Source organism: Mya arenaria, chromosome 12, assembly GCF_026914265.1.
Source record: "Mya arenaria isolate MELC-2E11 chromosome 12, ASM2691426v1".
Taxonomy (NCBI): domain Eukaryota; kingdom Metazoa; phylum Mollusca; class Bivalvia; order Myida; family Myidae; genus Mya; species Mya arenaria.
Window position 1 is genome coordinate 11,912,582 of NC_069133.1, and position 14,303 is coordinate 11,926,884.

General features: G+C 36.7%; 1 protein-coding gene across 1 annotated transcript; it reads right to left on the reverse strand.

Moving 5' to 3' along the window:
* Window positions 1-11,590, reverse strand: LOC128211765 (dual specificity protein phosphatase 2-like). Its single transcript, XM_052916808.1, has 4 exons — window positions 10,954-11,590; window positions 6,587-6,693; window positions 3,361-3,580; window positions 1-2,993 (listed from the first exon to the last, which is right to left on the reverse strand). The coding sequence occupies exons 1-4, from the start codon at window positions 11,372-11,374 to the stop codon at window positions 2,581-2,583; spliced, it is 1,161 nt and encodes a 386-aa protein (XP_052772768.1). The 5' UTR covers window positions 11,375-11,590; the 3' UTR covers window positions 1-2,580.
* Window positions 11,591-14,303: the final 2,713 nt, after the last annotated feature.

The window sequence follows — 14,303 nt, forward strand, 5'->3', positions numbered from 1 at the left end:
TTTAGTATTTAACATTTTATTTTAACAGTGTAATTTAAATGAACAACTGTGTGAGATAACGAAGAACGAAAATGGTAAAAAAAATGAAAACACAAAAATAAGTCTGTTTAAACTCAGTAAACAGTTTTTAACTGCTAACAAAATAATGTTCAATCATTCAGCGTGTATTTGTACATTTGTACAAGTTTTACCATATAAGGAAATTATACAACTTGAATAACATTCTGCGGTTTTTAATCTGAATAGGTGTAAGAAGAGTCAACAAGATGATTAGCTTTATACAATGAGCCATCGCGCCTAAAATAAGGCTGAAATCATGGAACTACTTTTCTTCTAAGTGTGTAGGATAAATCATTTTTACCACACCCTTTATTGAACAATTGTTAATATCGCTTAACAATGAAACGATCTCCTGATGTCATCATTTCGTTGGTTGCAGTTTTTCGTCTATTTTAAGGTTCACGTTGAACAATTAATTATGTTATTTGTTTACGCCTTGTGATCCCATATATAGTTCTAGTATCATCTGAATGATTTTGATGTGAAGATTAAAAAACCCGAAAAACAACCCACTTAAAATAAGTTTACAAAAGAGAATGTTTTTGGCTTGCAAATTAGTTAGATTCATGTACGATTCAACGAAAATAAAGACAAACTTACAAATTTCTCTCTCTCTCTCCCTATATATATATATATATATATATGTATAGTGTGTGTATATAATCATTTTGTTTACTTGTTTTTTATTAGCAAGCACTATTGTGTAAAAGATATCGAAATGATAAACCAGGGTCACAAGACATCAAGTTTATTATTTGAATATGAATATAATCTCCCATGGCAGGATCAAATAACAAGCCTTTATATTGTTCACCGAGATCTTCAAGTGTCACAGTGAATAGTTGACTTCAACGTTTACATAATAAGACTGGTGACTAACAATCATTATTCATGCAAGGAAATTAATGGCATAAAATCTTGATTAGGCACACGCTGAGACAATCTTTAAAATTATAAAGGAGTGGGTGGCTAGCTGTTCCTAGCAAATCCATACACGCATAATTATGTATTCTTATTCAGCAATTGAAATGCATTCATGGTGCAAAATGATTTGTAACATATGCATACAGTTTGTGCTAATAACATTGTTAACCAATCCTTGGTCTTTTGAAACGCGCAAATATATTATACCAGTATAGATACCATTAGCATACTTTTAAGTTAATAGTTGGAGAAGTTATGGCGATAAAATATATCAAAATAGCTTGACGACCAAATTCTTTGTCATGCATAGACTATTAAAATAATTATGAACACTTTTATAGAACGGCAACAAGTCAACTACTAGTATAATCTATACTTTTCTCTGGTATTCCAGAGTTTTCTTTTCGACTGAAAAGGGGGTCGAAATTCCACACCATTTAAAATCTCAAAATGTAAACTATTTACAAAATGATGATTTTCAACTCCTATTTTAGTCCACAAGTATAGATGTGTTTAAATTCAGCCTTATTCTCTAAAAAGTATTAAAATCCAGGATCTTAAAGAGGGCTTTGCTATCATTCTTTGCTTGAAATATGCTATGGTAAACTCACAATTTTAGTCATTTATCCTATTTTATACAATTTTTTAAGGACCCTGTCCCAATCCAAAAAAAAGTGGAAAAACCACTTTCGTCATACACAAAAAATGAAAACAAATTCTAACAGTTTTAACAAAATGTAAATGAAACTGTTGAACATCAGTTATTTTTGTCTTAGAACCCTGAAGTCAAACCAAAAAAAAATGTTAATATCAAAATATAATAATTTGATTATGCAAAGTGTATGTTTCAATCTTTGGTAAGTTCTGTGAATAATAAATAAATGACATAATTATCAGAGAAGACATTAAAAAGTAGTGCTTCGTTTAATACGTTGGAGCGTTATATGTGTTTTGTACATACAAATGATATATTATGTTGATCGAAAAGTGATCAATGTTTTCATGATACAAAATGCAAATGTATCCCATTAGAGAAAAACAAATAAGGTCAACAAAGATGTGTTTATCTATGTTTTAAGGTTGGCACTGTTAAACAGGTCCTTTAAACAAAATTCGTTAAATACAAAAATTGAAGTTTCCTGACTTCGTTTAAAAACGGACATTGGACTTTGATTATGCACCTTTAAGGAAAAAAACAAACAATATCCAAACATGTAATGACAAAATGTTAATGTTTTATACAATGCCGAAATAAATTCATCTATGCTACAATGGTAATTATCACAGTTCAAATTTTGAAGACGTGATCAAATCACGCCCGTCGTTTTCAGACAATGGTTTTCAACGAAAATCAATTTCGTTTCGGTTGTCGATAGGTAGCAAGTTTTGAACACTTCCAAACGCTCGAAAGAGCCTGAGTCTGCCGTGAAGCCGCTCAATAACGAGTAGCCCGTCACGTCTACTTGACTAAAAGTCACGTCAACGTCACGCGTAGACACTATCGACTGCGGGTTTCTTTCGGATTGCCTCGAAAAAGCTGCCACATCAGCGCTAAATGGCTGAGATTTCTGATCCTCACTAAAACCTGGTGCAAGATCAGATCGGGGATACAAGCTCCCTCGGTGAAACCGGCGCAACCGCTGGTGACGTCACACTCGACGACGCGAACGTGAAGTCGAACGCACCGCTGGACGCTGAATAGTCAGACACTGACGTCGATGAACTAGTGGCGTCAAAATCCACCGAGGCGAGTGACGTAGAAATAGAACAAACCGAGTCAGAAATGTCAGACATCTTTCTACAAATCAATTCTTTTTCAAACTCTTTGAGCTGCTGCATAAAGTTGAGGTTCGGCGAGATGACACCGCGGCGCGCGCGCACGAGGTCAAAGGCGTCCTCGAGCGTCATGTCGTTCTTGTACATGATGTAGGCGATGCAGACGGTAGCGGAGCGGCTGACTCCCGCCTGGCAGTGGACCAGCACTTTCCCGTCATTGTCCCGGGCGTTGTCTGCGATGAGAGACAAGATAATGTTAAAATGAGGTTTGAAGGATAAAATGTACAATGTCATGGTAAACTTTCATTATTTTTAAGATTTTCGTAAAAATATAATGCAGTTCTCTTTTGTTACGCCGAATTTCGTCTTCATCGGTATTCTACAAGCCTGTTACTTCAGTACGGACATTCTTTAAAAGCGTAAATATTCAAACTTAAAATTTAAACAGGGTATTCAACTCAAAGAGCGGAGTGATATGAACATGCTTGGCATTTAAAGGGTCCTTACCTTAGTGTGTATGGACCAATATAGTGGCTTATGTCAAGAATATGAAAACAAAGTTTAAAAATATAAATAGATGGTTTCACTGGTACTACTTACCAATGAAGTTAATGGCTTCGAGGAACCAGTCTGCGAGATTGGCCTGGTCGTTGTCATTAACGGGGATGTTCATATAGTCAAACTCGCCCTCGAACATGTTCTTGCACGTGGTGGACACGTTCAGGAGGCATGTGACACCCAGCTCCCGCAGCACGGCCGCCTGGCACGAGTGGGTGGAGTCGCCCAGGTAGAGTCCCGGTATGATCTCAACTGGACCTCCCTGCAGACAGACAGACGAACAATGTAATATTTAATTGTACATGTGCGTGTATGTTTTTTTAAAAATAATTTAGGTACGGGTGCCATCACAAACATACTCGACAATTAAACATTGCAGACATAACAGACAGACAGACGGACGGACGGACAAGACAAGCCTATGGACAAATCAAGACAAGATGCACATACATACATAAAACAATGCCGACAGACAGTGTCAGATGTATCATGTATATATATATAGGTGTACGTGTATGACTGCTTGTGTTCACAGATATATTTAATCCTTTTGTTCTGTTTTTCAAAGTACGCGCATAGTATACAATAATGATACAATAATGATTCAATAAAGATACACACGTGTATCGTTTATTCTGATTCAGAAGCTGAAAATATGAAATACTGTTCAACATGAAGCTTACTGCGTACAGTTAAGAAAGGAACTATAAAAGGCATTCTGAAAACTGACCTTTAATTTGATATGATTTACCTAACATTGAATGTCGCATACACGTTTTGAATGCATAGCTATTACCTTTTAAGTATCATTATCATTTGATCTTGAATCATGAATTAGACCCACTTTGTGTGGGCGGCCATGTATTCGCGGTGTGCAGTTTCTCCTGATAACGCGAGCACATCTCTATATATGGGGAAAGGAAAACCGCAAACTTAAATGGATGAGTTATAACATACATGTACATTACAACCACTGTTTTGACCCAACAAACGGACACTTGCTTTCAGTATTAATTTACTTGACGACGAAAATTACGAAATACAGACTTTATTTGCTTTTTGCTTTGTAGCGACATGTTATTTTTGGCGCTAATCGTAAATTATTTCTATTATTGGTTCTTTATAGAGGAGTTGTCTATATCACTTAATGTGTATTTAAATGAACACCATAATATAGACACATGTCCATTATATGGAACGATAAAGGACTCGCATTTATGAGATTTAATAATAAAATGTCCAAATACATTGTAGTTCGTATCGAGTGTTTTCGCCATATTCGGTCTCTTTCAAAGCAAAGGTCGTGTTTCCCCAGTATATTATAGCTCAATGAAGACCACTGAAGCTTTGACAATAGTAGGTATATAAAAGTAACGATCATTTATTATATAGCAATAATGTGACAAAAATATTATGTTGTCATTTACGCTCCCTTTGATAAAAATCATTGGCGACAAACGCGGCGCAAACCGCAGTCGCCATAATGCTATTGATACAAAGTGGTTTGCGGTAATAGAGTCAATTGATCTGAGGTCACTCGTCAGTAAACCTCAGATATTACAATCCTTGCTTCAAGTAATTTATGTTCCGTGCTTTACCCACTGAGCCGATCAACTTCTATGAAAAACCGCATTATACAATAAACCTACAATCCTAAAACCAAAATTGGGTTTTTCACCTTATTGAGCAAACCTCATAGTTGCATCATGGTTATATGTAATTCAACACTCAGATATGTGTAAAAACTACACAGCTTGGCCGAATATGAAACCTCCCTTGTAAAAAAACACACACAAAAGCACAAGAAACCCTCAAATATTATCTAATTTCAATAATAGGCAGGGTGATGTATAAAACGTGCCTATAAATAGATCTGCCAAACAATATCTAACTCCCAATCCCGTTAAAAACAGTGTGTAAACCTAAAAATAGCCCGGACCGTTCCTAATGCAGACTAGGAACTATTTCTTCCTTGTGTGAAATATCACGAATATATAGTAGCTATCGGCACTCCTGAAAGCGTGGAATGGATATGTTTCTGTTCAGCACATGATGTTCATTACCTGACGGGCTAATTAATAGCGAAACACTCCCCCGTACATCTTTAATTAAGCCTAAGTACCGATAGTTATCTTTTACACGATGCTCATGTTTTTTCATCCTATTTTTACCACACCCTCATCTCTGGTGCTATAATTGAAAAATAAAGTCATCAGATAAAAAAGAGAATCGATCTGTTATCATTGTTTTATGTAACTGACTCTTAGTGAACGAAGTTCATTGAACTCTGATGTCAAGTTCGTTGATTGCCTATAGATTAATATCAAATCATCAATACATTTTCAATTATTTTGTCTGTAATTGCTTTTTCTAACATGAAAACTGTTCTTTTTGCACTTGTCTTAAATACTTTTAATTTATGTTATCTTTATTATGGACAAAATAAAGAATGTCCCTGTATGTTTTTAATAATGTACCAGCGTAATGAAGAAACTATATATAGAAATAAATACCAGCTCTTAAAACCCCCCTGAAATTAAATAACAGTTTTTAAAGATGACTTAATTAATTTTGAAAATTGTCACACGCTTTGAGGTAGTATCTCTCCGTATCACGAAAAATGTTACCATCGAAAGGCATGACGTTGTTTCAGAAAAAATCGTCTTAGGCACAGTTTCATTTTCCCGCTAGTACATGGAACACCACCCGGAAAGTTCTTCAACTTCAAAGTTCAATGATTATCTTGTGTATAACCGCGGTTTTCCATTACTTCAAAGAAACGTACGATATGTGTAATTTGTTTCATTTTGTAAATTCACAAGTGAATGTAATACTACATGATGGTGAGCATTACATAGTTTTTTGCGAAGTTTTTCACCTGCACGTGTTCAGGTGGGATGGCAGACAATTTTCGGCCGCATTCAAATTAAATTTGTCTTCATTCTAGTTCAAATTTCGTGACGCCAGATAGGTATGATTTTGCAGTATTTGAAGGCCGGGGATCGGGCGATAATTATTCGAAAATTGTTCTGTGATGTAATACTCTTTATATAGGAACCAATACACAAATAAAAACACACGATTGTTTATATTTAACTAAAGCATGACTTTCCTGTTCTACTAATAGTTAATCGATGAAAATACTACATGATTTTGTTGGACCTTTTCTGTGTTATCTTATTCACATGACTACTACTATTTGCAACTATGCATTGTCAAGCTCTTGTTCATAATTTCAACTGGAAACAAACTTAAAGACGTGTTTTACCTTGCCAGTTCTGTACTTCGGGGGTGGGGCCAGGGAGATGATTGCAGGGTTCCCATTCTGGCCCACACAGAGCGCCGGAAATTTCTCCTGGAAACTAGTAAACCCACCTGAAAACAGACAAACACATATTTTGTTATTAAATGACATACAAGCAAATATACAGCAACCAACCTTTTCAGGTAATATTGCAATAAAACATTAAATCGATGGATTATGTCTACTAAAGTATGCTCTTTCAAAGTCACGGTAGGCGATATGTGAAGCGAACTACTTTTTTGCCCTTGTCCAAAGGGACGCGCGGGTTTAAGATAAACAATTTCCGGTAATTTCAGTTCAAATAGGCCTGAATTTATTTAAATCACGGCGATACTTGAAATGATAGCTTTAACAAGGCAATTTAAACATTAAACATCTCTCCGCTCGCAATAAAGAAAGCCTGTCATTTTGATAACACGTCAAGACGGGATGTTGTTGTTTAGTACCGGAAGGAGGGGAAATAAGGCATTTCCGGCCGTCGGAAGCCTGTCATTATACATGCATCACATAAGTGTGACAAAACAGCTCGAATGATCAAATGTCCAAAGATCGATACCAATCCCAGCCCGTGATTAGGATGTATTGTTTTTCTAACATTACAAAGTCTGGGTACTGATTATAAAGTTAATTAATGTGGTCAACCTGGGATTGGAAATTGCGGTCATGTTTATAGTAATAATAATAACAAATACACGTGGTAAATGAATAATTCAACATTTTCTCACACCTTGGTCACGATGCTTGTCCATTAACATCATCATTTGCGGATAGAACGTTTAACTTATTTCTTTCTAAAGTCGAAGTAAACAAGTTTTATGATACAATCCACATTTTCTGTTTCTTTGAAATCAAAGCAGCCCACGGGGCACGCCGCGAGTCTGAGCAGGGTGGGGCAGGCGCATGTAACGAACCGTGTTTCCGAATGGCTCTTCAGTACACAGTACAGGTTAATAAACGACTTGGAAAATCATAAAAACATCCTAAATTAGCACCAAATCTCAAAGATTATCAGCATGTTATCCTAATTTCCGGGTGTTTTACCTGAGCAAGCAAAAGAACAGGTAGAGCAATAAATATCTCTTAAATCTCTTATTTTTTTCTCCCGCTATGCCGTAATTACGCGTCTGTCGGCAATATTTCTGAATTACGGAGTATTTTTTCCAGAGCAGGCACTCCCACCTAACTAGCCTGGTTATGTTACGAGATCTACTATAATCGCAAGCGGACTACTTTTATTGGAAAGATGTTTTCATTCAGAACACTGCTATATTCCGTTCAGTATGGGAAATCCAGAGCCCCATCGATCGATCGCCTTTACTGAGAAAATTGTCACAGATTTCATTCAACAACATAACTATGCCACTGATTTTCTTGAAAGGAAATACAATTTCATTCATGGGCTGATTTTGTACCTGAAATGTAGCATCCTTAAAGCGAGTGTTATGTTTTTGGTGTTGAAGTATTGTGTAATGCAATTTTACAATTCCATTCAATTTCTATTAACCGATTTTTCGAACGTTTTCACAAACGACATGAAGTAGAAAATTTGATTTAAAGTGACGTCATAGACTTCAAACTTAATAAGCGCAATGCAATTGCTCGTAAGCAGACGAAACTTTCCCTAACAGCTGACGTCAAAAGGAGAAGCTCATAATATCCGAAAGTAAGAGATTCTAAATATGGCATCAATGCTGTTTATGGTCTTCAAGGCTAACGCGTTTTTGTCATCTTTAATTTGTATGACTTCTAGCAAAAGTTCGTCAGTATTATTTACAAGTCGTCACCGACTGTGATGTCAACATATATTATTTAACAAGTTTAAGGTCATGTCGGTTGAAAACTTGCAAGTACTTTCTGATCAAATGAAGGTTAACATACACGATGTTGGTGAATACAAAAAGTTATCTGTAGCGTCAGAAAAATTGGGCAAGATTATCGTAAAAGACGGTATGACTAGGTTTGTGGTTTTCGCTATGATTTACTTAGACTTAGTAATATCCAATGTAAACAATTATCACCCGGTATGGCGCAATAGCCGATAGTTCTCAGTAGGGGGCCAAATCAGAGTCGCGCGAGTTTCATAATGGCCTATTTAATACAATTTTCGAATCAATAGCTTGGCGTGGGGGTAAAGAACTAAAGATCCCAGCGTCTTCAAATTATAACCGCTTTGAATGAAGTAAAATAAATAGAATTAGTGCCACGATAAGTCAATAAAAGCCATAGGTCGGAATCTAAGCCAAGGTATTAGCACAATAGGCGCCTTTTCCGGTTCACCATTTTGAACATCAAACACGTAGAGGGGCATGGGTTAATGTCCGAAAACGATGGCAAATTGATAATAAATACACGAATAACAAATATGATATCCAACTTAAGCACATATATTACGTAAATGGTACATGCTTTATATATTATATATGCTTTCAATTTTATCATTTGATATCGCAAGACCAACACTTTGTCATGATTTCAGAAATTTTCTGAACTTCTTCATTAGTCAAATGGGGTATATCTCCGAAAAAGCGAGATTTGTTTTACTTGAGCCACACCTGAAAGAAGCTGCAGGCGCTTTGCCGATCCCAACTATTGATCGCCGAGGCGACAGCACCATCTGCGTCCTCCCGGCGCTTACGGACATGGATAAGACACCAAGGGAAATGAAAAGCGGCCATGGTCGCTTCTCATGTGAAATATCGCATGAATACGACACGGAAAAAGTTACATAACTACCTATCATCATGATTAATTCAAAACAGCGGTCTGAGTGCAACAGGCTTTCTTTTTTTCTTGATCACTAATTGGCAAAAAACGCTTGAATAACGAAACACACTGGATTGCTTTGTACGAGGTCATACTTAGATTAACGTGAATTCATGGATGATGTATAAGTAAACGAGAAAAAAATCATGAACATTTAAGAAGGCGAATGAGTATATTTGTTTTAACTTGCGAAATTAAAAAGACAATCCACAGCTGCATATGATATAGCTTTAACAACTTTATAAAATATTGTTATAAATGTTTCCACAATGCATCTTTAATAAACGAGCGTTCTAGTATATTTCAAGGTCAGGAAAGGACTTCCATCTTAATTCAGTTATGGCCCAAAATTTATCTACTGTATTTCAAATCCATCTGATCTGCTTCAATAGTTTAATAGTAACGATTTCATCATATTTAATATTATAACCGAAGTACGAGCAACTCCATTGTTTAGCGTATCAACGCCTTAAAAGATCTCATGCAGTTCACCGATCTATAGAGACGGTATAATATTTGTATTTTGCCAAAAAGATAAATACCCCCACGCAGGTGTTACGATGAGCGTGTGTTAATACACAATCCCATTACTTTACCTTTTAAGGCCAAAAGGATTATAGGCAAGTAGATAGGAACATAATATTGGTATACTTGGCATACAGCCAGCGCTTCAATTCCCCCTGTATTTAAATTTTGAAATGTAATCCAATTTAAACTAAGGCACGTTTGCTGGCGAAGTATTGATCTATTCATATCAACAGTGTGTGTATTCATTCACGAGAATGTTGTAATTATCACTAATTAACGGTATAAAAGTCAATCATTTGCTTTCGTGAATGTAGCAAAACTGCGTAATGAATATATTTATGTTTGTTCGAGAGTAAAAAATAATTCCCATTCAAATAAAAAAAAACATGAAAAAGAAAACCCCCTGATCATATCACTTGTTTTGTGAACGGAACCTGATACTTCATTCTATTCATGTTAATACAATTGGTAGTCTAAAAACTAAAACGCCAGAGGCGACGTGAACAAAACTCGGTCATTCACCAGGTAAACAGTAAACGTAACGTCTAATTTCCTTTGCCGGCGGCGTTTTACTACAACGGAAACCGCTAAGTACCGTGCCTACTCTCAGCCCCCGCACGTGATTAAAACTTCACGTCAAGTTTACATTATGGTCTCTCAGCGAACAACTAATATATAACGTTACGCGTACACCTACATTACATATGTCCATGAGTGGGTTAGTCTAAGTAATTATCAATAACCGTGATAAACATATAGTTTTATACACACGGCAGGAAATGTCAAAATCATAGCATATCTGACATATGTCGAATAAAATTGAAGACATTTGTAATTTGATAAGCATCTATTCCTTTCAGTTACCTGTCATTTTAATGAAATTTACATCCAGGCGTGTCAAGTCCGCTCCATTTAGCTCAAGTTGGTTTTATTTATCAAATTAAAGTTGAATTGCAATCATTCTCGTGCAATGGCATATACATCTGCGCTTACAGTAACATGTGTATACTGTCTCGTACATTGTATGTAAAATGACTTACCAACAATAAAGTGGACCCGTTCTATCTGCACCTGTTGCTTCAGACTTTTCAGCACCGGATAGAGGTTCGAGTCCTTGGCCGACTCGGCCAGATCCGCGGTGTCGGCGTCATATAACACTACGCGCTCGTATTCGTTGTCAATCAACAGTCGTCGTCGGCGCTCGCACGTGACAATGTTTTCCAGATTCACGAATCCGTTTGAGCGTCGTTTCAATATAGGTGGACAGTACACATTGAGAGCGTCCAGTACGTGATTGTTGTTGTAAGCCATAAATGGCCGGCAGTCCAGCACAAGTGTCGTGCCGTCGTTGTTCTCGACATATTTTGCAGCGTCGGCGGCGGTAATGCCGCTCGCGATGTTCTCTTCCACGCCTGACATATCCATAGATATGCTAGTGCACTCTTTAATATCTTGTCTCATTTGTTCAGAACACGATCTCACAATTTCTAACCTATTCCCTCGAGTGAATGAACTACAACTGAAAAGCTATTGATAAATTCAATGACCTTATGAATGGAGTAGGAATACTATTTCCGCCACTTATGAATGAAGCCTCGCACTGTTAACAATTATCGATTATACCTCCGCGATAGTAAGTAGTTCTCTTAGCTAATCAGCGATAACAGCCCACGTATACAGATTTTCAAATGATTTTAAATAAAGACAACTCAGTCATAAGAATACAAAGCATGATGCACATGATATAAACATGAAATACTGTAACATTTATTTTATAAGCTTATGTCAAAACCACAGCTCCGCCTATTTTACCAAATTTGGCTAATGAATGAATGAATGCAGGCCCGTGAGAGAGTAAATATCAAAGGCTTGACCTAGTGACAATGTTTACATTTGGTCCAAAATTAGATAAAGGATGTCCCTGAATAAGATTGTATTTAGAAATGTGATAAAAATATCGAGCTGCCGCTTTTTGTTTACATAGATAGGGTAGGTAGAATTGTTCATATCATGAAGGGATGGACTTATTACAAAAACAGATTGACGGAATTGGCTAACATGCACATGTTTTCTATTCTACTTGTCCTATTTCATCATCATACCTATAGAAACATCATAACATCATGTTTACTAGCAAAAAACGACATAATGTAGCTCATCATCACATCATCATTATCATCATCATCATCATCATCATCATCATCATCATCATCATCATCATCATCATCACATTATCATCATCATCATCATCATCATCATCATCATCATCATCATCATCATCATCATCATCATCATCATCATCACCACCACCACCACCACCACCACCACCACCACCACCATCATCATCATCATCATCATCATCATCATCATCGTCGTCGCCAGCAGCAGCAGCAGTAGCAGCACTTCAACAACAACAAAAACAGCGGCAGTAGCAGTAACAACAACAACAACAGCTATACAATGCATTATATATAAAACAAAAGGTTGATTACAACAATTAGGTGTAACCATCATCTACACGTATCTAGATGACGGGATCAAGGCGAAGTATTTATTACAATAACTTTTGATTTATAAATATCAAATGTATTCGTTCATCCGTGATATGAATTGCTTGACATTTAAAATATGATATGAATTGCTTGACATTTAAAAAGGCGCAATTAAACGTTACTGTCTCCACAATCAAACTATTGAATGTGATCATTATCACTTGAGAACGTTAAACTTTAATATTTCGTTTTTTTTAATCAGGTTGTTGACATTTGTCGACATTGCTGGAGACATTGCGGACAAAACTGAAGGTATCCGATGATCATTGAACAGCTTTTCTGACACAACCACCTAACACTCACCCTTCTCTCCCTTCCCCCTCTCCCCCCTCCCTCTCTTTCTCTCTCTCTCCCCCTCCCTCTTTTTCTCTCTCTCCCCCTCCCTCTCTGTTTCTCCCTCTCTCCCCCTCCCTCTCTCTCTCTCTCTCTCTCTCTCTCTCTCTCTCTCTCTCTCTCTCTCTCTCTCTCTCTCTAAATAAATAAATAATTAATTTTAGATACTTAGTGGACGGTGATAATATAGAATTACAAATTTATTGAAATGCATCAGTTAACCCACGGAGCATAGTTTGTTTCACCTGGATTGATTCTACTGTCATGGGGATGTTTTCCTGCATGATAGAAAACAACAGCAACAACAACAACTAAAACAACAATGACAGTAAAAAAAACAAAAACAACAACAACAACAACAACAACACACCACCACCACCACCACCACCATAACAATCACCATTAACACCATCACCCAAACCAACAACAATAACTACACCACCACCACCACCACCACCACCACCACCACGACCACCTACACTATCAACAACAACAACAACAGCAACAACAACAACTAAAACACCACCAACAACAACGAAAACACCACCACCAACAACAAAAACAAACAACAGCATTACTCGGTAACTGTATGGTGTAAATTTGCCCGAGTGCAGGTAAGTCAAATACTTGTTTATTGTCTTAAGAGGATAAACGTGGGTAAGAAGCGGAGATTGTTACATTCAAGACAAAGCGCATTGTTGTTACAAGAAACAAGGACCACCTCATGGATCAGCTGCACCTTCCCATTCACTGACATTGAATGGTTTTGTCCAGATTTATTTTAGTTAGCCATGAATTATATTTAAACGTGATAAATTACTTGATTTGAAAATATCTTTAGGATTAAAGAAATCATAAAGTGTTCCACAACTATGCTCATCTAGCCGTGGATACTGTTGTCACTGTTATCATACGATATACAATACCAAACAAATTCAGTGCGGAATGAATTTAATGTTGAGAATTCCTTATTAAACTACAAGACATGATGACGTTTGTGTTGATGACTGCCGGACACTAGTTCACAATCCTATTTATTGTTTCATCGAGGCCGATGTAGATTCACTGGCTGTATCAGATATGTGCTACATAATTATAGTTTTAATGACTGTGTCAGATATGTGCTACATATAGTTTCAATGGCTGTGTCAGATATGTGCTGCATATAGTTTCAATGGCTGTGTCAGATATGTGCTGCATACAGTTTCAATGGCTGTGCCAGATATGTGCTACATATAGTTTCAATGGCTGTGTCAGATATGAGCTTCATAAAGTTTCAATGGGTTTATTAATTATGTGCCCAAATGAAGAGTCAATGACTGTGTCAGATATCTATCCCATAAAGGATATGTGTCCAATGTAGATTCAATGGCTGTGTCAGATATCTATCCCATAAAGGATATGTGCCCAATGTAGATTCAATGGCTGTGTCAGATATCTATCCCATAAAGGATATGTGCCCAATGTAAATTCAATGGCTGTGTCAGATATCTATCCCATAAAGG